At 41.8% G+C, this 26,262-nt stretch overlaps 1 protein-coding gene across 8 annotated transcripts in view; it reads left to right on the top strand.

Moving 5' to 3' along the window:
* LOC143960953 (A-kinase anchor protein 8-like) overlaps positions 1–26,262 on the top strand; it is a 55,351-nt gene that overhangs the window by 12,703 nt on the left and 16,386 nt on the right. For 3 of the 8 annotated variants that reach the window (XM_077470002.1, XM_077470000.1, XM_077470003.1), the window contains 5 exons: positions 8,129–8,267; positions 15,305–15,614; positions 17,152–17,251; positions 19,712–19,749; positions 24,819–24,870. In XM_077470002.1, coding sequence (XP_077326128.1) covers positions 8,129–8,267; positions 15,305–15,614; positions 17,152–17,251; positions 19,712–19,749; positions 24,819–24,870 — 639 coding nt within the window. Of the gene's footprint in view, positions 1–584; positions 961–6,858; positions 6,937–8,128; positions 8,268–15,304; positions 15,615–17,151; positions 17,252–19,711; positions 19,750–24,818; positions 24,871–26,262 lie in introns of those variants that run through there. The other 5 variants (XM_077470007.1, XM_077470005.1, XM_077470001.1 and 2 more) reach the window with 4 other exon arrangements.

Here is a 26,262-nt window from a genome sequence, read left to right as displayed (position 1 = left end):
TATATTGGTAGGAGGATCCAGGTCCCCTCTGTATATTGGTAGGAGGATCCAGATCCCCTCTGTATATTGGTAGGAGGATCCAGATCCCCTCTGTATATTGGTAGGAGGATCCAGGTCCCCTCTGTATATTGGTAGGAGGATCCAGGTCCCCTCTGTATATTGGTAGGAGGATCCAGGTCCCCTCTGTATATTGGTAGGAGGATCCAGGTCCCCTCTGTATATTGGTAGGAGGATCCAGGTCCCCTCTGTATATTGGTAGGAGGATCCAGGTCCCCTCTGTATATTGGTAGGAGGATCCAGGTCCCCTCTGTATATTGATAGGAGGATCCAGGTCCCCTCTGTATATTGGTAGGAGGATCCAGGTCCCCTCTGTATATTGGTAGGAGGATCCAGGTCCCCTCTGTATATTGGTAGGAGGATCCAGGTCCCCTCTGTATATTGGTAGGAGGATCCTTAGCCCCTCTGTATATTGGTAGGAGGATCCTTAGCCCCTCTGTATATTGGTAGGAGGATCCTGAGCCCCTCTGTATATTGGTAGGAGGATCCTGACCTCACTGTAAATTGGAAGGAGGATCCTGAACCCACTCTATATTGGTAACAGGATCCCACATATAGTGGGAGTAAACTCCCATGCATAACTTTTACCTATAGGTAAGCCTATAGTAAGGCTTACCTATAGGTACTGTAAATATCTCCTAAACTATCACCGTTAAGGAGATATTTACTGTAGATGCAGTCAGTGATGTCACCGGTGCATGCTCTCTGAAGGAATGGTCACCCATGCCGTTCCTTCAGAGTCCTGTCCCGGGACCGACGGCTCCCCTGCAAATGCATGGGAGGGACATCATCGCAGCTCCGGCCACTCACATAGCCGGAGTCTGTGAACCCAGAAGGAAGACCAGGTGAAGATGGAACCGCCTTTAGCAGTGACAGCTCGCCGCTGAAAGGCTTCATTCTAAGGTAAGTGTCACATAATGTGCTAGTATGTGATGCACATTATGCAGCTTGCCGCTCAAAGGCTTCGTTCTATGGTAAGTTTCACATAATGTGCTAGTATGCGATGCACAAACAAAAACAGTGGTCTACTACCACTTTAACTTTGGTTATAGGAACCTGACCCCACTCTATATTAAGTGGATCCTCAACCTGCTCTTCCTGGCTTTGGGCATAAACCTTGCTCACCAGCTGATCCCCTGTGAAGGAAGATGTCTTATTGTCCAACAAGGCACACTCAGTAGGTCGAGGGGGAAGTTGTAAGGGCTTAGGCCCTGAATCAAGAAATTAGGGCCTTCGTAGCCAAGTGATGGCAATCTCACAAGAGAGGTAGCAGCGGGTGTATTAAGTAGCATGTTTAGTTAAAGGACAGTTTTTGAACATTGTGTGATTTTGTTTGAATACCAAAGCTATGTTGTTTAACAGTTGTACTGTTTTGTCTTTGTGACCTAATAGACTTTTGTGCCTAGACCTGTCTATCAGCAGTTGTATGTCTGAGCCCTTACAGTTGCATATTAATGACTTCATTAATTCCTCCTATTCACCTTATTCTCCTATCGTACCTTTCTTCTTTTCCTACAACAGAGCCTGCTCCAGTGAGCTCCACCTTTTAAGTAGGCGGTCACAGTAATTCAGCTACAGCTTCAGTGTTACTCATTTTATTGGACAATCCAGGTTTAGATCCTTCAGTTTTCCTTTGCTAATTATTTAACAGGTAATGTTAAATAATGGTGTGCCTTTTAATGGCAGGTAAAGGAGACACTAGGGTATTTTCAGTAAGTACACATTTTTGGCAAAGTCTTTTTTTTTTTTCACTTTTGCATTTTTATCTGTTTGATGTTCTGTAGAATTACTTGTACAGTATCTTACTGATTTTATGAAAGAACAATGCGATGTTTGCATTCCAGCATAAAGGTAATCCCATAAAACGGCTAAAAAAAGTAATGTTTATTTGAACACCCCGGGTGTTCAAAAAAGTGCTGGCCCCACCTCTAGCCAGGTTAAGGGCACAGGGCATAAGTCGTGGCATACCTAGACGATCTATTGCTAATAGACCAGTCTGTGGCACGTTTGGAGCAAAGTGTGCGCATTAAAACCCAGTTACCTAAAAAAGTTTAGGTTGTATTCTGAACCTAGAGAAATCTTCCTTAATACTGCTAAAAAGGCTGGAGTACTTGGGTCTGATCATAGACACGGCCTAGGGAAAGGTGTTCTTGCCTCAGGCAAAGCTCAACTCAATAAGAAAGCTGGTGTGGATGGTCAGGTCAAAAAGTGATCCCTCCATTCGCCTTTGCATGAAGTTGCTAGGAACTATGGTGGCTTCATTCAAAGCGGTTCCCTATGCCCAGTTCCATTCAAGACTGTTGCAAAACAGTATACTGTCTACTTGGAACAAAACAATTCAAGCTTTAGACTTGCCAATTCTGCTCTCCCCAAGAGTGTCCCAAAACCTCACTTGGTGCTTACTAACCCAGAATCTGCTGAAAGGAATATCCTTCAGACCAGTTATCTGGAAAGTGGTAATGACAGATGCCAGCCTTTAAGGCTGGGGAGCAGTACTAGAAAAGACAACTGTCCAGGGACAAGGGTCAAGAGCCAAATAATCTTGCCCATCAATATCCTAGAGATTTGGGCAGTGCGTCTGGCTCTGAAGGCCTGGACTTCTAGGTTACGGGATCGTCCTGTCGGGATCCAATCCGACAGTGCCACAGCTGTGGCCTATATCAATCGCCAAGGGTGCACAAAGTCTTTCAGTGAAGAGAGAGGTGAACCATATTCTAACAAAGATAAATAACCCAGTGAATAAGTGATAGTTCACACTATACATTTAAACACTCCTCAGGGAGTATTGCAGAGCATATGCAGTGTTCATACAATGTTGCAAAAGTCCGTCAGTCTCCAAAACATATTTTACTTTAACGAGCAATATTGATCAGTGTTTTTTCCTCTCAAACCGCCTTTCCTTCAACACACCACTGTGAAATGTGATTCCTCTCCCCTTATGTGAATGAACTCACCGACTAAATCAGCCTCACACTCAATGTGTTTGGCAGAAAAGCGCTTTCCATCCCCTTTTTGCAGGGATGTGGATGACAGGCATACAATCCTTCACTTCAGCGGGGGAAAAGCTGACCCAATTGACACTTTCATAGACCATGCTAATGTTGCAAAAGTCCGTGAGTCTCCAAAAGACTTTGAGACTCACAGACTATATAGGCACCACTATATGTGGCCTATAACCCATTGTTATTACTTAAGGCTCTGTGTCCCATGATGTACTCCAAGAAAAGGTTTTTTTTTACAGGTAAGCTGTTATAAAAATTTCCTGATGTGTTTTTGCAACAATTTAAGCTTTTACTTTATAATGGAATAAAATGTGCTTTTTTTCTTCAATCTGCCCAAAACCTGGATAAAACGGTTACGCAGTTTGCTAGATTGGGAACCAAAGTTTTTATACTTGCCTCCTCTCTAACTTCCAAAGTCCACAAGGTGTCCCTAAACTGGCATCTTCTCCATGAGTACTGGGCTTTGGGCGTCTTCATTGGCTCATTTGGGATGACAGAACGCCTGTACATGTGCAGGAATCAGTCATTCCAGCACACAGAGATCGTGCTGGCGAGGCGCAGCTCACTTTACATGCCATACAACGCTGCAAGCAGACAGTTAGGTATATTTATTGCCCAAGAAACATTGCACGTCACTTCTGAGATAAATAGGAAAATAGTTTTAGGAAAATGCCTTCAGTTCAGCTTTATGAGATGAAGGTTGTGTTTTTTTTCGTTTGAGATAATCAGACCCAGTGGTGGGCATGTACAGCCTGAGAAAGGCAAGCCATGCTTCCGGTTATCTGCATATCTTGGTTGAAGGTTTATGACCTAGTTCAGGGCAATTTCAAGCCTCTCTGGATAGAGGTGCACAATATTGCAAAGGAGATTTTCCAGCCAAATCCTGCAAGCTGGGATGATCTCTTATAATCTAACAGAACAAAGCATAGATACTGATCGGCTCACCTGATCCCTCTATCAGCTGAGAGCGCACAGCAGCACTTACTCCATGTGCAGACACAATGGAAATGTAAAACACCGACACTCCTTAAATACAAGCAAATTCTTTTATTAACCTAAGATCAGGATAAAACGAGAAATGTCTGTGTATTTTTATAAAAAAAAAAACAGAAATATCACCTTTATTTAAGTATTCAGACCCCCTTTACGCAATACTTTGTTTTAAGCACCTTTGGCTGCAATTTCAGCTTCAAGTCTTTTTGGGTATAACGTGACAAACTGTGCACGCCTGGTTTTCAGAATTTTCTACCATTCTTCTTTGCAAATCCTCTCAAGCTTAGTCAGGTTGGATGGGGTCTGTCGGTGGACAGCCATTTTTAGGTCTCTCCAGAGATGCTCAAAAAGATTCAAGTCCGGTCTCTGGCTGGGCTACTCCAGGACATTCACAGATTTGTCCCTGAGCCACTGTTATGTTGTATTGACTGTAAGCTGTGAGGATTGTAATGTTGGAAGGTAAACCTTCGGCCAAAGTCTGAGGTCCTGACAGCTTTAGAACAGGTTTTCATTGAGGATATCTCTGACTTTTGCTCCATTCAGCTTTACCTTAACCCTGACTAGTCTCCCAGTCCCTGCTGCCGAAAAATACTCCCACAATATGATATTGCAACCACCATGCTTCACCGTTGGGATGGTATTAGGCAGGTGATGAGTGGTGCCTGGGTTCCTCCAGACATAAAAATTCTTCAGCCAAGCTGGCTGAATTTCCATCCTTCTACGGGCAGCCTAAGAACAGGATGGAAGGTGTAAGCATTATGGAACTCCCCCTGCTCTAGTTAATAATCCCATTATTGGTGTCAGGAAGGCTTACTATCCTTCAATTTACATGGCTGAAGGTGGGGATTGTCAAAACACTTATACAAGCTGACATGGTGTAGGCAGTGCAGGGTAGTGAGGAAAACAGACCTGTACATTAAGGAGATGAAACCTCTCAACAAACGTATGGCCCAACATAGCAGGACAATTCAACTGTTTTCATACTCAACAGTTTTCCTAAACCTTATAGAAAAAGAACATTCTTTAAGCACAGTGAGGTGCATGTTTTGGACAGAGAAAAGAACTGGCTTGCCAGAGGTGTGAAAGAGACCCTGTATGTGAAACTGGAACAACCATCATTGACCAGAAGTAGAGGCCTTTGACATATTATCTGCCTTCCTCATATAATGCAGTTTTAACATCTGTATCCTGGTGTTTTGACAACAATTGACTTCTTTGGCCAGCTAATTGGAACAATTATTTCCTGACACTCATTAAAATTGGCTTGGATAAGCTAAGAAATGTCTTCAACATTATAAAATGAGTCCAGTTGAATGTTACTACCATATCTACCATGACCTGGATAAATGCCCCAAAATGTAAAGGTCAATGACCCACCTGTAATTCCAACCAGACAGTAAAGGGGTTATGTAATAATATTGTTATATTGTCCTGGATTGAAGGAGTGCTGTCGTTTTTTACATTTTTATAGAAAAAAAATTACTATATGACTGCCACTGTTGGCATCAGTCAAGTATCACCCTGGAGCTAGCTATGCTCATCCAATGATGGACAACTCGCTTCATCTGTTTTTGGAGGGAGAGCTGCCCATCTGTGGACTCCCTATGTTGTTGTCTCTGTGGATTTTGTTTTGCTGTGCTTAAACCAAGTTCTTTTTTTCTTTTTTAAACTCTGCCATAAATCAATAACATCATGTTGCCATTCACAGTACTTAGGTTAAATATGTCATCCATTGGTAAATGGAAACAGCTGAAGCATGACGCAAACCCAGGATATACAGGTAACTGCAGTATGTTTTTTTTCCTCTTCCCTGCATTCCACTAGTCACTGTGGCTGCCAGAAAGTGAGACCCTACTGCAGTAAAAGCTAACTTGTTATGGCAGTTTGATTGCTAATGAGGATTATTGATTCCTGTAGAAGTAAATCCCTGCAGTATACACAAGAATTCTGGTTAGTCGTATGCATCCATCTACATGATCACAGTAGTGGCACTACTAAGCCTAGGTTCACATCTTTGCAGTTCTGCGATTGCTCAGGCACAGCAGCCCATTCATTTGAAAGGGCTGCTGTACCTGTGTTTCCAGCAGGAAAAAGGTCCCTGAACCTTTTTTTTAAAAAAAACACAGCTGCACAGAAAGCACGCAGTGCTTTGCCACCATGCTTTTCTGCATTTTTCAGTGTGCGGGGTGCTATTAATAGTACATGGCACCTACGCATTTTCCTGAAAGCAGTGTTACTGCATGTGGGTACAGGAACCCGTGTGATTTACATGCAGTCCCACACCCATCCAGATGTGAACCTAGCCTTAGTGAAGATGTAGAGCGTTGCATCAGACATTTCACAGATGTAATATTGTTCTTTAGTGTGTGGGGGGAAATACACATACTCCTCTGCCAGGGGGGCATTTTATGATTCTTCCCGCAGTAGAAAATCAGTTGCCACTTCCTGGATTGAATATTGGGCTTAAATATACAATTTTTTTTTTTACAGGTTTAATATAATTGGTTAATCAGGGGCCACAGAATATTGTGTAGTAACACTTGAGCTTGCATCTGAGTACTTTGACTTTCCTACAGTGATCTTTTTCTTTCTCACTGCTGCTAGTTGTTCGTTTGTCTTTCTGTGGCTTTCTAGGCTTTAGATAGTGTAACTCCAACTATGTGACACATTTGATACCATAAAAGAGGCTGGTGAAGTAAGATATTTTGTGAATACTGTTCATTACCTAATTTGTTTAAAGTTTATTCATTAGTTGTTTTAACATAAATTGCCACTGATATCTACGGATCTCTTTTACAGCTCCCAAAAACTGAGAATTCCTAAATATGCAAATAATTACCAAAAAAGTCAGACCCCTCCACACCCCTCTGCACCTCGCTATTGGGTAATAAATGTGTTTAACAGCTTCACAGGCTTTAAGTTTGCATGCTTTACTATTGCTAACCATTTAAGTGCCCTATCAATTATTTATACCGCGTTTGGGGTTTTTGGGGTATAGGGAAAGGACACTCTTTTCACTTTTTATTGATGCGTGGCATGCAGTACTGATCACAATTAGAGCCGGTTCACACAGCGGGCGAGGCGACACGACTCGCCTCGCTCTCGCAAGTCGCCCCCGTTCTGTACAATGGAACCGTTCTGAGAGGAGCGACTCGAGTCGCTCCGACTCAGAAAAAAGGTTCATGTACTACTTTTAGGCGACCTCGGGGCGACTTGCATTGACTTCTATACAGAAGTCATTTGCAAGTCGCCGCTGAGGCCGCGGCAGGTCGCGGCGAGGCAAGTCGGAGTCGCCTCGCCTCGCCTGCAGTGTGAACCGGCCCTTAGTGGTCATTTCGGAGCTCTAAAAGTCAGAAAGGTTTTTTTTTGTGGCAAACTCCTTGGTATTAAGCTTTTTGGCAGAGAAGATAAAGATCACTTCTGAAAATACAAGTTAACGTGGAATGTGAGCTAAATTTTCTTTTTTTTTTTTTTAAATTGGTTTAGGAAGGGTCAAAACTTATGTGTGCGTTTTAACCGGTGAGAATGGCTATGTGTCCTTTCTCTAAAGAACACGACAGGAAGAAATTCCAGAAAATTAGTGGAAGCTCCCTTTTGACAGATGCCACTGGAAAATGTACCCCTGTTAGAAAGTTATTCCATTTCTTCCTCCTCTGATGGCAATTAAAATGTAATTTCTTCCTAACTTGTCCACCCATTGACAGTTGTCCCTAGTACAAATAGAAGTAGGATGTACCCAATGGACTATGTTAAAGGGGACTCCAAATAAAAAAACCCTGTTGTTTATGCTAGCGACCCATTGCACCCTGGCAACTGCAACTCAAACAGCTGCTACAATGGCAGCTTCCTTGGCTGTAAAGGATAAGATGGTCTAGTTCCAGTTTAAGTCTTTATACATGTATAGTAGAACACAATAGATAATGAATACTATTCACAAAATTGATTATTTTCCTGCCCTGGTCTAGAATGTTAAATCAGCCAGAAAAGTGAAAAAGTTAGAGTAATCCTTTAGATAAGTTATCGTTGTCCATAAGAAATTTTATTTAAAGAACCTCTTTCCTACTGTTCTCTTGAAGGCTATGAGTCCTACGATTATACGTTTGACTATGGTTATGATTCTGCTGGTTCAAACAGTTTTGTATCAGATTCCTGGATGACCTCATACCCGGTGCCCTCTAATGATGGAGCAAAATTTTTGGGATCTGGCAGAGATAGGTAACACATGGATGGACGTCCACTGAGGATACAATGAGATGGCTTTATGAAAACTGGATGAAATTATAGGGAATTTGTTAGGACAGAATTATGATCATTGCTGGCTTTATTTGCTTGAAATAGTGGCTCACTAGTCACTGACACTGTGAACAATATGACAGCCATGGAGCCTATACCCTCAGTATTAAGACAGCAATGGCAGGTCCCATATTTCTGTTCCCACAGATTCACTTTAAAGTGAACTTGTCACTGTTTATAGTGTTTGCAACATGCAGTATAATTTAAGAGCAGGAGGCGCCCATGAATCTGGTGTAGAAGAGCATCCCAGAGGGAGTCTGGGGAAAGTCCTGTTCGGGGGTTTATAGATCTCCCAGTTTCTTCTCATATACATTTAGGAATCCCTGATCCATATGTCCAGTGCAAGGTTTACTCCTCTCCCCACTGGCAATTTAATCTCATCAGGAACCTGTAGCCAGCGCTCTCTGCCTGAGGATCAGACAAGTCCTGTCTGGGAGAAAGGTTGGTAAAAGATAACAAGCTGTATATGTGGTGGCTGCTCAGCCTGTTAGGACTTGCATTTTTGTGCAGTTAGTTCCCTGATAATTTTCGAACTACTTCTGCTGCAGTGGCTAGCTCTTCAAACAGCCTCTGTGTTAGCCCCTGTACAGCACCAATCTGTTGGTATAGAGCCTTTGTTTGCTCCTGGCCAATAGCATTGGCTTGCTGTTGTGCAGCATTAGATAAGGAGTAAACCTTGCACTGGACCATGGATCAGGGATTTCTAAATGTATATCAGAGGAACCTTGGAGATCTATAAACCCTGAACATGACTTTCCCAGGATCCCTCTGGGAAAGTCTGCTACATGACCTGCTAAATAGGCTACATTCAGTAAACAGGGAGCCTTTACTTCTGCCTTTAGTCCAATAACACCCTGTGTCACCCCACTATTGATGCCCCCCTCTTTTCACTGAGGTGCTCTGTTGAATAGGTGAATGACAGGGGGAATGTTAAAGGCCTAAAGACAGAAAAGTCAGTGCTTTGCCCTACTTGACGAGGGTGGCCAGGCTCACAGTATCCTGGGCAATGAATTAACCATGCCTACTCTTAAAGTGAAACCCCACTGTTTTGGGGGAAAATCTTGTTGAGACTAGTAATAATAAAGTACATATCAAGGATTTTTAGCAAACTGCCTCTCTTCCGAAGATACTCGGAAGAGCTACTCCTGGAAGATATTCTCTTCTCAGTGGTAGCATCTGCTTGATATAAACTTTTAATCAGGCCCAGTGTTTAAAACAAAATGAAAATTTCTTCCCCAGCAGATCTTTAAATGCAAGGTCCAATGACCATGAGTTTAAAGGCTCTTTACAGAGCTGGGGATGCCTTGAACTTGAACCCAGTGAGCCAATCACAAGTTTAGGTGATCATTTGACCTTATACAAAGATTTCGGTGAAACCATCAGTCCCAGTCTTGTACTAAGGAATGGTGCTTTTCTAGCACCCCGTAGATGGTCACACGGTCACCACAGATAAAAGGCTCTTCAAATGAGCTTGAACTAAAGTTTGAAGTATTTCCTGCTCTATGAGACCATCACAGAAGCAGGTGATCATCTGGGCTTACACAGGATTACAGGGAAAACATTCGGTCTCATTGTAATAAAAACAGTGCTTCCCTACCACCTCTGTAGACTGTAACATGATCATGAGAGATGAAGGCTATTAAATGTTCACAAAGTCTGGGCTACAGGTGTGACAAACTTCCTCGTAGTTCAATCTTCATGAAGCCCAAATAGACAAATCCTCCACCTTGAACAATGCCACTGGCCCACTGTAGGTTACCACGAACTAGAACCACCAATATATGCACTGAAGCTTTGCTGCCCTCTTCAATTTGGGGAAAACCGAGAGCGGAGGGATTGTTTGGCACATTTCAGGATACCTAAGACTTTACCTCGAGCTTAGTGAGCCAGTCTCGCAAACAGGAAAATAGAGTTCTGAAGGTGTTCTGTAATGTGGTTGCAAACATTACAATTTTCAAATTGCTTTTACAGTCATAGAAAGCTGCTTCAAAATTAAATCGATTTGTAATTTTAAGAACATTAAATTATAAACAATCTTCTGTAACTATTTTATTTTTGATTAATATTTTTTTTAACTGACATTTAAGCAGTTGCATTATTAGATATATTCAGTGACAGTTTCACCTTAAAGTGTGGCGACCAATAAGATTCCAGTTTTCTTGTATGTATGAGTTTTTTGTATGGTTGAATGTACACAGTGGTGGTGGCTAACACAGCATGTAGGGTGTATATGATCTAATCTGAAAATTATTTCCTGTCTTATCCCTTGCATTTATAATTTTAAAAGCTGCTAGTGTATTGATCAGTTTGTCATTTTGTAAGTGCAGTTTTGCTAAAAGTTCAGGGACCTCATAGCAGATGCCTGTATTTAAAACTTTATTCCTGGTAAGCAGATGTCTTCCTTCACATTGCTTGGCCTGTATAAGGTCAGCATAGTGCAATGGTCTCCACACTGCCGGTTGAATGGGGCACTATTCCTTCCACTGTGACCAACAATGGGGTATTTATTGCTCCTCTCACAAAGTACAATCACTAGGTCATTTTTATTTTACATCCACTACTCACCAACCCTAAGGCATGGCATACTGCTACTTTTGCTGGGGCATTTTCTTCTCAATCTGGCCCCCTAAGGTCTGTATGCCCATGAATTGGCCCTTTGTTTAGAACTTTTGAAGACCCCTGGCATATTATGAACATGTAGCTCTCATACATCAAGGAAGATCAGGGTCTGTGCTGTATGTGTTGACTATACAGACATGGACTCTGTTCTCTCACCATCTTCCCTGAATAAAAACCCAGCTCTCCTTTTTGTCCATTGTAGATTTAGTGCTGACCCTATATAAACTAGGTAGGGTAAAGGAGGTCTTCTGCTTACCAGAGGCAAGCTGGCCATACATTATACAATTTTCTTATTCAGTTTCCTTTACCTTCAACTATGTAGTAACAGGACCTGCCTGATTAAATACAAATTGAAAGGGTTTAAGTTTGACCTCATTGTATAGTTTTGGTAAATCTAAAGGAAAATTGTATAATGTATGCCAGCCATGCACTTAAATATTTCCAGGATATAGCAAAGCTTTTGTGACCCTGTACTTTTGTAAGATCATCGCTGCAGTTCTTTAAAACTACACAAAAGATTTGTTTGCTTTTAGGTGAAAGTTGATTAGAGAACCTTATGTCTAGTTTTGCCAACTGCTGAAACCACCATGTTAAAATTGCTAAATATTTTCCCTGCAATCTCATCTCCTTGCTGCAGAGAATTTGTTTCCCACTGATTGCACTTCCTTCTGACACACTGGCTGGCATAGCAGTGGTAGTAGTGAGAAGAGGAGATTATCAGGGTAACTTTAATATATAGTGCCTTGAAAAATAATTCATACCCCCTTGAAATTTTCAACCTTTTGTCATGTTACAACCAAAAATGTAAACGTTTTTTATGTGATAGACCAACACAAATTGGCACATAATTGTGAAATGGAAGGAAAATTATAAATGGTTTTCTAAATTTTTTACAATTATGTGAAAAGTGTGGCGTGCCTTTGTATTCAGCGCCCCCGAGTCAATACTTTGTAGAACCACCTTTTTCTGCAATTACAGCTGCAAGTCTTTTTGGGTATTTCTCTACCACACATTTTTAGAGTGACGTTTTTACCCTTTTGTCTTTGCAAAATAGCCCAAACTCTATAGGACTGGATGGTGAGTGTCTGTGAACAGCAATTTTCAAGTCTTGCCACAGATTCTCAATTGGATTCAGGTCTGGATTTTGACTGGGCCATTCTAACACATGAATATGCTTTGATCTAAACCATTCCATTGTAGCTCTGGCTCCATGTTTAGGGTCGTTGTCCTGCTGGAAGGCGAACCTCCATCCCAGTCTCAAGTCTTTAGCAGACTCTCAGGTTTTCTTCTAAGATAGTCCTATATTTGGCTCCATCCATCTTCCCTATCCCTGCTGCAGAAAAGCATCCCCACAACATGATGCTGCCACCACTATGTATCACTGTGGGGATGGTGTATTCAGGGTGATGCGCAGTGTTCGTTTTCTGCCACAAATAGCATTTTGCTTTTAGGCCAAAAAATGTAATTTGGGTTTTATCTTTCCATGTGTTTTCTGTGCCCCCCACATGACTTATCGCAAATTGGACTTCTTATGGCTTTCTTTCAACAATGGCTTGCTTCTTGCCACTCTTCCATAAATTCCAGATTTGTGGAGTGCACGACTGATGTCCTGTGGACAGATTCTCCCACCTGAGCTCTGAGCTGTGGATCTCTGCAGCGCCACCAGAGCAACCTAATGCTCTCCTTGCCCAGCCTGTCAGTTTAGGTGGACAGCCATGTCTTGGTAGGTTTGCAGTTGTGCCATACTCTTTCCATTTTCAGATGATTTATTAACCACTTGAGGATCAGCCACTGCAGTTATACTGCGCAAGGTTGGCTCCTATGGGAAAGCCATCGTAGTTGTACGTCGGGCGCTTTAGGAGCACTAGGGGGGCTCACATGAGGATGGAGCTGATGGGTGCGTCCAGCGGCCACGATGTCCATCAGGCACCCATGATCGCTCAGGAGAGACGCAGAACTGCGGTCTGTCAATAGACAGATCTCCGTTCTGTCAGGGGTGAGGAGAGTGATCTATACAACGTTCAGTCTCCTCCCTCAGTTAGTCTCACCCCCCCCAGTTATAAACACTCCCTAGGACACACATTTAACCCCCTGATCGCCCCCCTAGTGTTAACCCCTTCCCTGCCAATGGTGACATTTATACAGTAATCAGTGGCTATTTTTGCACTGATCGCTGTATAAATGTCAATGGTCCCAAAAAAGTGTACGATCTGTCCGCCGCATTGTCGCAGTCCTGCTAAAAATCACAGATCGCCGCCATAATAGTAAAAAAAATTATAATAAAAATGCTATAAATCCTCTATTTTGTAGACGCTATATCTTTTGCGCAAACCAATCAATATACGCTTATTTCTTTTTTTTTTTTTTTTACCAAAAATATGTAGAATACATATATGCCTAAACTGAGGAGAAAGTTTTGTTTCTTAACAAATTTTTTGGGGGGATATTCATCATAGTAAAGTTTTCTTTCTTTTTTTTTTTTTTTTTTTTTTTTTTTTTTATTGTCGCTCTTTATTTGTTTATAGCACAAAAACTAAAACCGCAGAGGTGATCAAATGCCACCAAAAGAGAGCTCTATTTGTAGTAAAAAAAAAAATGTAAATTTTGTTTGGGTACAGCGTCGCACGACCACGCAATTGTCAGTTGAAGCGACGCAGTGCTGTGTCACAATAAATGGCCTGGTCATTAAGGGGTCAAATCTTCCAGTCCTTAAGTGGTTAATCACATAAGGACCAGGCCTCTTTTTCAGATTTGGTATTTACATGTTTAAAACAGTTTTTGTTGCTAGAAAATTACTTCGAACCCCCAAACATTATATTTAGTTTTTTTTCTAACACCTTAGAGAATAAAATGGCTGTCATTGTAATACTTTTTTTTACACCGTATTTGCGCAGCGGTCTTACAAGCACACTTTTTTTTTTTTTTTTTTTAAATTCACTTTTGAATCAAAAAATAAGTCAACATTAAAATTAGCCCAATTTTTTTTTTTTTAGATCGTGAAAGATAACCTTACGCCGAGTAAATTGATACATGTGTGGTTTGACTGCCGTTTTCATATGCGTTCTCTTCTGTGCGTGAGCTTGTCAGGAAGGGGTGTATTAAAATTGTTTATGTTTTTTGTTATTTATTTTACTTAATTTTTATTTATTTTTACACTTTAAAAAATAAAATAAATAAATGGATCACTTTTATTCCTATTACAAGGAATGTAAACATCCCTTGTAATAGAAAAAAGCATGACAGGTCCTCTTAAATATGGAATTTGGGGTCAAAAAGTCCTCAGATCTCATATTTGGACTTACATTTAAGAGGTATGGGTGGAAGTGACGTTTTGACGTCGCTTCCGCTCCCCTATGGTATAAAGATGAGTGGGGGCCATCTTAGCCTCACTCATCTCTATACCCAGCAATGGAAAGGACCCGATCGCCTCCGCCGCAACTGGCGGCTCCGGTATGCGGCGGAGTGCGTGGGAGAGCGGCGGGAGGGGGGTGTCGCCTCTCCCGCCTCCGATAACGGTGAACCCGCTGCGGAGACCACCGTTATCGCACACAGGACGATATCCTGTAAAAGAGGGATATCTCGGTTGTGGCAGCAGCTGCTGCCGTTACCGAGACATCCCTCTTCAAAGTACCGACGTATATCTACATGAGGCGGTCCTTAAGTGGTTAAACAGTGCTCTGTGAGATATTCAAAGATTGGGATATTTTTTTATAACCTAACCCTGCTTTAAACTTCTCCACAACTTTATCCCTGACCTATCTGGTGTGTTCCTTGGCCTTCATGTTGCTGTTTGTTCACGGAGGTTTTCTAACAAACCTCTAAGGGCTTCACAGAACAGCTGTATTTATACTAAGATTAAATTCCACACAGGTGGACTCTACTAATTCGGTGATTTCTGGAGGCAATTGGTTCCTCTAGATTTTAGTTAGGGGTATCGGAGTAAAGGGGGCTGAATATAAATGCACGTCAGACTTTTCAGATATTTATTTGTAAAAAAAAATTGAAAACCATTTATCATTTTCCTTCCACTTCACAATTATGTGCCACTTTGTGTTAGTCAAATAAATTCCCAATAAAGTACATGTACGTTTTTGGTTGTAACATGACAAAATGTGAAAAATTTCAAGGGGTATGAATACTTTTTCAAGGCACTGTATGGGGGTTTTAGCAGCAAGGCTCTGTACTTTGATAATGTTTTTTCTAGTCACCATGCACCCAAAAGTAGGGCTTTCAGTTTATTAAATCTCTTCTTTCTTTATTCTTTTTTTTTTTTTTTTAATGTAGATAATTATCTTGGCTATTATTTAAAATGTTTTCTCCTTGTAATTCCTGTTGAACAGCTATGGTCCCTACAGCCGACTGGATCAAGGTAGATACGGGTTCTCTAAGCCAGATGGAGGATATGGAAATCAGAGAGCTCAAAACTCTTCCCACCTTTCTCAGATGGGGTGGAGAAGGGATATAAGCAGAGGACTCGGAGGTAATTTCATACCCCCACCAGCCATTAGAGGAGTCGGCCATCCCACGCCCCTCTTGAACCAAGGTCCATTCCAAAACCTAGCTGGTTTTCAGGGGCTAAGGGCATTCACTGGCAACTCTTACTTCGGAGGAGGATTCAAGCAGAGGTCCAAAAGACTTTGGAAGGAAAAAGTGCGTACATTAGCTTATCTTTCACTTTAAGAGCAAACTTAGTTTATCATGGAGGCAGATTCTGTTTTCCTGGCCTCCCCTTCAATACATTGCAAAGTGATGGGTTACTGAGAAATAATTTAATTATAAAATATGAAACCGTTTTAGTGAAAGAACAGGTCTTGTTGTCCATTGCTACCAATAAATTCTGGGAATCTAAATGAGTACTATGAGCAACAATCGCCATTGGCTCCTGGTGTTTATAGTGAAATGGCTATTTGCATGAGTGGTATTAAAATCAACCCCATGGGATTCGTGACAAAACACTAGGGACTTTTAAGGCCAGCCATACACTGTTTGAACCTTGGTCGGATTCAAACTTAATGGGAAGGCTGGATTTCTCAAGTTGATTGATCAACTTGGGTAAACCAGCCTGCTGTGGATTCTGCTATAGCTGCTAGCGATGATCACTGTCACTGTCTTTTCCCTGCAATATGGCTTCCCCCGCCAGGAGAAGACCATTGCTGATTCCCACTGTCAACACTGTGTTGATGGAAGACTCATGCCAATTTATTTTTGCACCATGTATGGCTGGCCTTAGATGCTTGCCTTCCTGAATCCTGTAATCTGTTTTTGTTTGGAACAGGTCTGAAACTACACTTACCCCAAAGATAACCTGCCTGTGGTTGATGGCAGTCCCTCAGAAATGTATAACTGGATTGAATTGTCCCTTCAGGCTGTTTAGTGACTGCCTGTATTGGAATCATCTTCTGTCATTTATTATTCATGCATTCAGAACTTGTTGGATGGACTCTTTACATTTTTTACATGTAAATCTGTCACTTTTAGCACAATCAGGGCTCCCATCTTATGTTAGAGGCTGTCACTACCCAACTTTTTGAAACAGCTGTCTTGAGGCTGGGTTCACACTGCAGCAGTTACGAGAACCGGATGTGATTCGCACCGCACTGCAGTGCAAATCACATCCGATCTGTGCGATGCGAGTTCAGCCATACAGATAGTATGGCTGAATACGCATCACACATGGCCCAAACTCGCACAGGACCCTTTTTTTGGTCAGCAGCAGAATCGGATCGCATGGGTGTTCACACCATGCGATCCGATTCCTGTCCGAGTTTGCAGATCGCATTGCAATATGCGAACTGATCTGGGGGTGTCATTAACGTTTCACTGACACTCCCAGCAGTTCGCATAGGGCAGTGTGAACTGCCGCCGGGAGGCATGCGATGCGGGAACCCGCCGCGGATTCCTGGCATTCCCGCATCGCTGCAATGTGAACCTAGCCTTAGGGCGGGCATCTCTCTGTGCTCAGGTGATCCTTATTACTACATAAGCAGCTCTTCTAGGGGTGTCATCCACTGGTGCTGGGTGGGAGTCTTGGTTGTGCAAGATGGCAGCTGAGTACTTGAAACCTGAGTATTGAAGTTGTTAGTTAAAAAAAACAGGCAATTGGGAAGGAGCCATTAGAATTCTGTGCACTCAGGCATGGAACCTGAAGTGTATCAGATATCAGAAACATTGCATTTTTTAATTTCAGAAGAAACTGGCAGCAGGAGGAGGAGGGCCAGCGGAGAAGAAGATTAAGGCAAGCAATGAGGATGATGGGGCAAAAAGTGAAGAGTCAGAATCAGAAGGAGGTGAGATGCTGATGTGTGTAGACATGTTATGAAATATTTTGTTGAGAGATTTGGTTGGATATGTAAGTGCTCCCATTGTCCAGCCACTGTCCATCTGTTGGAATTATATGGTTATGTTCAAACTGTTTTGGGTGGACTCAATTTGGCCACTCGTGACCATGAAATACCTTGCTCAGCAGTATACTGTGTAGATGCTTGCACTGGAATACCTGACTGTTACCCACTAGAAGTATTTCAGATAGCTACAGCTAGACCCATAATAGCAACTCCCAATTACAAACCCCTGAAAAATAACATCTGAAAACAGCAGAGTCATGGGGGTATCCACAACATATCCCGCTCAGTGGAACCCAATTTAGGTCCCTTCTGGGAGTCGGCTTTGGGCATGCATTCGTGTTAGGATATATTTGTGCAGGTTTGTACTCCTCTCAAGCCAACACGGAGTAATGCAAATGCAACTAGCACCTACCTTGATGCTTGGATTGGCCAAGTCATTCACGTGATAACATTTAATTGTGACGTTGGACGAGGTGTACCCCAAGGTATCGATAATCAACCTGATCCTCAGCCGAGTGTCAGATCTGGATGGTGTGGTCGTCTTAGATTCAGAGTTCAGCTGCATTATCAGGGCGTGAGGGCAGGAAACGCACATTATTTGGGATCTTGGAGATATACAGAAGGTGATAGATGAAAAGGGGAAGGCATTCTTTAGACTACTTCTGATTGATGGAGTGGGTTTTCTTCAAAGCTAAACCAAAGCTCAATGTTCTCTAAGCCAGGACTCAGAATTTCAAGTCCTGAGCTACTAGCCAGGCCTAAGAGTTACTCGCCACCAGTTGCCCCACCCAACCCCTACCCTGCCCCACCCCTAATTACGCCCCTAAACGCATCCTCGTAAATTATCTCATGAAATGACACTGTTAAATGTTTGATGCAGAATTAAGTTACAAAAACAATTATTAAACCAAAAAATAAGTTGCACAAAAAGTGTCACCAAATAGTAAAAAAAGAATAATTTCTCAAATGACAGCTCCATATATATTTGAATTTTTTACACGATTGAATTTATGCACTCTATATTTATGTTAACAACAACTTTAAAGTGGGTGTAAACCCTATGTCGTCCTTTCTAAACTACTGCCATGGGGGTTATCTATAAGGGGATATACATGCCTCCTGCATGTATCTTTACCTGTCAAATGCCTCCCCTCTGTCTGCTATGAGACCCGAAAAACTGCATATTCTGTGGGTGGGTCTGTTGTCTGGAGCTCAGTAGGTGGAGTCGTGATGTCAGTAGACTCCCCGTCCACTTCTACACTCCCCTTGTCAATATGCATATTCTCCTGTGTATTTCTTACACTGAAGTTCTGCTACCGTATGATCACTAACATCCAGTGAAAAGACAGGAAAGTAACCACACTACAGCATGCCAAATCATGCGGAGGTGGGGAACATGCAATTCTGGTAGAGCAGCAGAAGAAAGGAGTGGGAGGGAATTAAAAAATAATGCATGTCTCTTGGGATAGTGCATGAGATATGTAAATCACCTGTCACTCACAGCAAGGGGGGGATTTGACAACGTTTTTCTCGGTTTGTCAAGATTTAAATCGCTGAATAATAAAAGAGGATTGCTCAGAGATGGAATAACTCTTTGTGGCAAGGCTGGGCTCAAATCATAGGAAATCGTATGCTCTACATTATGAGATCAAAAAAAAAAAAAAATTCTGGTTTACATCATTTAACAATATTAACATAAAGCATATTTGATCTGACTGTGATAAATATGAGTGGTTACTATAGATAATGTACACATCATTACTGCTTTAAGTAAATATTTAAATGCTATATTAAATGGACAGGGGAGCAGGAAGCTGCCAGAGTTAACTTTTCCTATTAAGAAGCTGGTGATTGGTTGCCAGGCGGTCTAAGCAACCACTCACCAGCTTGTTATTAAAAGGAAAAGATAAACTTTGGCAGCTCCCGGGGCAGCTCTCAGATGTGACTCCACACTCACCCTCAGCTTATTTCCACTCGCCTGATGCAAGTTGAAATTTTGAGGTCTGTTCTAAGCTCATGTTTTATAGCATTAATATGGTCAACATCACTGACCTAGACAGACAAACCTTTTAACAAATGTGTCTACAGCTTTTGAGTAACTGCGGTGTCTAGTGCAGTGATGGCGAACCTTGGCACCCCAGATGTTTTGGAACTACATTTCCCATGATGCTCAAATACATTGTAGAATGCATGAGCATCATGGGAAATTAGTTCCAAAACATCTGGGGTGCCAAGGTTCGCCATCACTGGTCTAGTGCAAGGGATAAACTACTGCTTGCCAAATCTATCTTTCCCATTATCTTATGCATAGGCATATAATAGGACCCAAGCCATAAGCAGCCAGCTCTCCATTGTGCATACACCTCTGTTGAATTGTAGTAACTTGAAGATCTGTACTTTCAGATGGAGAACAAGAAGGAGCAGGAACCAGCACACAGACAGTAAGTCCATAGAAAATGGGGGTTGATTAAACAAATAATATGGGCACTTATGCATAATATCTGTATTGATACTCAACATCCTCTTCTCATGTTCAAGAGGGGAAGGTCAATAATTAAACACATTACAAACTGAAGGTGAAAAATTGTACATTGTATGTTCAAAGATTAACCCAGCAATAGCCAATACATTTAAATAATAAAAACCCTACACCTTAGAAACCTACCTAAGGAACAAAAGGTAATACATTGAAACCGTCAAAAATTGGATACATCAGAACTAACCAACAAGTGTATCAGATATCAATATTCCCTGGGGGTTTGAGCAATGGCTGGTCTCTCTCAGGCTATCTGCATGTGCCTGACCTCCCAGTGTCTGTGCAGTATTAGGAAGTTAAAAGTAGTAAAATCCAACAAAATAATTAGAAAATGAGCAGTACCTTATAACATTCTAGTATCGCAGACCTGGGAAATAAGTGGTCACATCTGGGTGAAGATCAGCTTCACTTTGTCTTATATAACCACTTGGAGCTCTCATCAGCAGGGCTCAATAAAAATCCCGGACTGAAGCACCAGTAACGTGCCTCAGATAAATGTAACAGAATCTAGTTATGATTTGTGGTCGGCCACCATAGTGAACAAGCCAACCACAACCAACCATGACATTGGAGCCGAGACTGAAAAGATATCGTGGTGTCAATTGAGAACTTCATACTAAGTAAGACAATATGGAATCTGTTCTCTATTTTATATATATATATCTTTCCCATTATCCCTACAAATTGTAAGATCTCTCAATGCAGGAGTGTGCACACCCTCCTTTGCTTTATATATTTTTTGTAGCATGGTTATATTGGTCCAGAATTGTATACATGCAAAATTCAGATACTGAATACTTAATCCCAAAGGCAAATTTATATAGGTACATTCAATGAAGACTAACAAAATCACAATAACAAACGGAAACAAGACACAGCAACAAAAATAAAATGAACAATAACAGCAAATGAATACCAAATAAAGCAAAATTAATACTATACATTAGTGAACCTTACCATCCTATTAAATCACTTCGTAGAAACACCCACTGAAAAATAACAGAAAATCAAACTGCAATTTCATCAATTTACCCAGCATCACCCCACAATTTTAACATAGGTAACCTAATTCCAACATAATATAAAAACTACATGAAAATCTGGTTTATAAACCAGATTAAAGCCTCACAACCAGCACTCGTAGAGAAGGGTTATATAACTTGATGGCCACAGATAAAAATGATTTTCTGTCTCGCTCTGTGGTGTATCATGGTTGTAACAATCTAGCTCTAAAGATACTCCTCAAACTGGCCAGCGCATTTGGAGTGGGTGGGAGGAGTTATCCAAGATTGAACGTACCTTGGACAACATTGTACTCCTAAGGCCCCTTTCACACTGGGGTGGTGTGGGAGTTGGAGGTAAAGCGGTGCTATTATTTTATTCAGCCGCTAGCGGGGCGGTTTTAACCCCCGCTAGTGGCTGAAAAAGGGTTAAAACCGCTGCCCCATTGATTTCAATGCCGCACTGCCCCGGCGAATACACCACTCCTTAACAGCTCCAAAGATGCTGTTAGCAGGACTTTTTTTTTTTTTTTACCGTCCTGCACACTGGAGTGAAAGGAGGCACTTTTTTCAGGTGCTATATAGACGCTATTTTTAACGCTGTAGTGCCTGAAAAACGCCTCAGTGTGAAAGGGGCCTAACACTGTTGTTAAAGACTCTAACACCAATGAAATCACTAGCCTTGCTAATTAGTTTGCCGAGTCTGGTGTCGGCCACCCTAAGCCTGCTTCCCCAGCATGCCACAGCATACAGGAGAGCACTGTTGTCTTCTTCCAATAAAGTTATTTCTGGTCACTGTTAAATTCCTAGGCTTTGCAAACTGCTTACAAGAAAATAGCCAGCTTCCTATTAAACAAACCATGCACTGAGACAATATGATAGCTGCCTGTATAAAATTCCAGTAAGGTTTCTAGTTTTGTTCATAAGGAGATCAACATTTGTACTGAAAAACACAGGCTATGTGTCTCCTTTCAACGGAGTGTAAACTCCCATAGATTTATTATATATATAATATATATATATATAATTTCATGTGTGTGTATATATAATCACAGAAAAGTCAGTACACCCCTCACATTTTTGTAAAAAAAATTTTTTATTGAGAACTAACATTTTTTTATTGATTTTCCAAGAAAAGACATACCAACCCAAGGTACAGGGCAGTACATTTTGCCGTAAAACAAGTGATTCTGGTTCAAATTCGGCAGATATATTGGCCAGTGACAAAGTTCGATCTAGATAAAAATTATTTTTGATCTTCCAGAGATTGTAGAGCAAACACGTTAGTTTAGTAACACAACAAAATACGCCTGTACAGAGATGCACGAATAGGTAGAAGAGAGGGTGAAATGGAAAAGAGAAGGAGTAGAACGTAGTGGAGGGGAGAGAAAAAGAGGGCAGCCACCCGCCCCTAGAGCCCCGTGTCAGCTGAGCAGCATCTGCCCTAGTTACCGATGATCTTAAACCCAGGACCTATGTAGCGTTAGGCCACAGGGATCTCCAACCGGACCCAGGGTTCCCATATTCTATTGTGTTTATCAAGAGCATTGTTTAATGAGGTCGTCAAATACTCCATTCTTTTAACATCTCTGATCCTGGAGTGCACCTTCCTCTTCCACCTCAGGGCCACCAGACATCGCGCTGCAGTCAGTATGTGGGCCAAGAGCCTTTTGGAGAGTTTAGAGAAGGAGGCAGGTGAAAGGCCCAGGAGAAATATTTTCGGATCGAAGGACACCCCAGTCTCAAAGATGGATTGAAGCAGGGAATGTACTGTCTGCCAGTAGGGGAGGAGTAGAAGGCAGGTCCAATAGATATGATATAGCGTCCCCCTGGCCTCACAGCATCGCCAGAGGGGTATATGGAGTGGAGCAGATCAGGAGTCAGATACCAGTGGAGAAGAATCTTGTATTGATTCTCTTTATAAAGTGTACAAATGGAACTCCTAGCTGCCTGTGACCATATGAGCCGCCACGCGCTCAGAGGTATATCTTTACCCAGGTTCTGCTCCCACTTATTCATATAAGCATGTCGTGGCCCGGTAGGTGACCCATCCATAATCGGGAGCCGGTAAGTGCGCGATTTTTGTAAATATTTTACTATACCTTTTTCATGTGACAACACTGAAGAAATTACACTTTGCTACAATGTAAAGTAGTGAGTGTACAGCTTGTATAACAGTGTAAATTTGCTGCCCTCTCAAAATAACTCAACACACAGCAATTAATATCTAAACCGCTGGTAACAAAAGTGAGTACACCCCTAAGTGGAAATTTTCAAATTGGGTCCAAAGTGTCAATATTTTGTGTGGCCACCATTATTTTCCAGCACTGCCTTAACCCTCTTGGGCATGGAGTTCACCAGAGATGCACAAGTTGCCACTGGAGTCTTCTTCCCCTCCTCCATGACCACATAACAGAGCTGGTGGATGTTGGAGACCTTCACTTTCCATTCGAGGATGCCCACAGATGCTCAATAGGGTTTAGGTCTGGAGATATGCTTAGCCAGGCCATTGCCTTTACCCTCAGCTTCTTTAGCAAGGCAGAGGTCAGCTTGGATACTTGTTTGGGGTCAGAACACTGCCCTGCGGCCCAGTCTCCGAAGGGGATCATGCTCTGCTTCAGTATGTCACAGTACATGTTATTCTTTAAGCTATGTGATTAGCTTAAAGAGACTGTCACTTGGCCCATTTAGAAAAAGTGACGAAGGCTTTCGAAAGCCCATCTGAACACCCACTTATACTGCTCGTTACTTCATTGGTGCCTTGGCAAAATATTTGGTCCATCCTGTTATGGAGAATATGACCACCAAACCGGATGCCATGCCCAGGCCTGAAGAGGGACTGGTGACATCAACCCTGTGTAGATGCTTATCACATCCAGCACTGAGCTTACACAGTGTTAGGACTTGCCGCTTTAAAAGAGCAGCAGGAGAAAGTAAAGAATGTGAGTATAAGTGGGTCAGGAGGTGAGCCCCTTAAGAGACTCTCACGTTTCCCTAAACAGTATGCTATATTAATACATCCTAAAATGTGTATAATTTTATAAGTATACCGGATAATCCACATTTGATGACTAGCAGTGCCACACAATGATTGTGTGGTCTCCCCCCCCACCCCCCCCCCCCAATACATTCTCCTCTTATCAGTCACCTAAAGCCTGGTATACACTACAGTTATTTATTTTTTTCGTGCCCCGAGTGTATGGGGCTTTAAACTGAGAATAATAGGATCCTTGTCTATTTTTTTTTTTATGTTAATCTTGGTGGTTGAACAAGGATACTAATTAGCATGTCTGACATATAGTATGTAATACAGGTAGAATCTATATATCTCTGTGCAAAATTGTCATGAAAATGAGAATGATGGCAAGTAAGTGTGAAAGCTGCAAAAAAAATTATTTTAAGTACCATTTTAGAAAGTAACTTCAAGGTCACATCCACGAATTGTAGTGGCAGGAATCGGAGACTCATGCTGTGGCTCTCAGCAGCTAGTTGCATCTGCCAGCCACATTCACTATGATAGGTCGCAATCAGCCACAGCTTTTCCCTGCTGTCCGCACAGCCAAGGATTATCTGTGGCACTTTGGGTCAAGTCAGGGTCAGTATATCTTGGACAGGATTTTATTTTTCAAATTAGTATCAGTGTCAGTGTGTTTTAGGTAGGACAAAAAAACAAAAACAGAATGCGCACTATTGTTTCTGGGCTGTACTACTGGTACGAACCACAAATAACATACACATATATATGGTATCTCAGCAATCGTCACAGGTAAATGCGGGCTATGTAAAGAGCCACAAATAGCTGCGGCCACCAGCAACCTGTTATGATAGTGAACAGGGCAGGAGGACGCACCTAGCTGCTGAAAGCTGCAGCGGTAAACTGTAATTCTTGCTGCTGCTATTTGCACTGGCCCTGTACTTAAAATATATTCTAGTTTCTCTGTGACACAATGTAATTACACATTTTCTCTTTCAGGAAGCTGAGGACAAACAAGAAGAGGCAGAAGAGACGGACAAGGGTGACAAGAGTATGCAGAATTACATTTCTAGTAACATGAACCAGTACCCTTATGTCTGTATAGCAGCATCTGCATTGCTTCCTCTGTTATTACCAGTTCAGCTATATGGGAAGTTGCTAAGCTCCATGCAGATATAAAGAACAGCATTTGTGAAAGTATAGACAGATGTCCAGCCTGCTTATTGTTTCCTGGTATACATGCCCCAGTCTACTTCTTAAGCTCCTTCCTGCAAATAGCGACATGCAGAGTGCCTATAGACCTTGAATAGCAGGCAGAGATCCAGCAGAACTGGAGGTGACAACACTGAACCAGTGTTATTGAAGAGCCCTAAACAGTTGCTCTTGTGTAGCTAGAGTGCTTACTAGCTAGGAGCTTACGCAAAGATGAGTGACCATGGTCATGCCTCCAAGTTACAACACCAATGCCCATTACCAAGCAGCTGTGTTGTGGCACGGAGTGCGTCACATTCTCCTTCCAAACTTGAAGTGCCAGGTATTTCTCTTTGCTCCTGGTGGCTGAACTGAGCAGTGGGGAGAGAAGGGAAGGTGACAATAGTTGAGGTAAAAGTTAATATGAAAGTGATGCCTTGTATCAGTTCCGGGGGAAGAAGTGCTTAAGCACACCTGTTTGCATAAGCAAAGTCGTATTCTTCAAAGATCTGCTTGAAAGGCCAAGTTCACCTTTTTGAGATGCAGTCAGTGGGCCCTGGTGTGTTAAAAAAAAAACTGCAGCTTTGAAAAATAAGTATTGTAATTGCAAAGCCTGTAGGCCAGGGGTCTCAAACTGGTGGCCTCCAGCTCTTGTGAAACGACATGTCCCATCATGTGTAGGGGTTGTGATGGACGTAGAATCACAGATACTCCTGCAGAGGCATCTTCCCCTAAGAATATGTGACTATATTTCAAACAAAGGTAGAACGGGGTAGGACTTTAATTGTGCCTCAGAGGAGTTTGAAGAAGATAGAATACAAATACTGATTATAGAAAAATGTATGAACTTTATTAAACTGCCATAGGCAGTACTTTCTAAGAACAAAAAGATTAAGATAAGTTACAGTCTTCGAGTTTGAAATCAGGGTGTGCAGGTCCCAGACAAATAGGATGTGGCCTACACATTTCACAGACAGTTGTGCTTTGTCAGGGCCTTGAAAGTAGCACAATAGGGTATCCCATGAATTCTATAAATAAAATATTAATAGACAATACATGAGTAACATGATTTGCATGAATTAAAATTTACAGATAAATGGAAAAGTATGTTAATACTTTTGTTTTACACAGGTGTATGTAAATGTCATGTCATGTTTAAACATTTGTTGATACAGTCTATATATTGTGTTGTGAAACATCCAATATATACGTACAGTGACATTACATAGTTATTCGTAAACATCAGTGTTTT

The sequence above is a fragment of the Lithobates pipiens genome, unplaced genomic scaffold, assembly GCF_037356315.1.
Source record: "Lithobates pipiens isolate NorthernLeopardFrog02 unplaced genomic scaffold, aLitPip1_a1.2 Scaffold_8, whole genome shotgun sequence".
NCBI lineage: Eukaryota > Metazoa > Chordata > Amphibia > Anura > Ranidae > Lithobates > Lithobates pipiens.
This window is presented reverse-complemented; position numbering and strand designations above follow the sequence as displayed.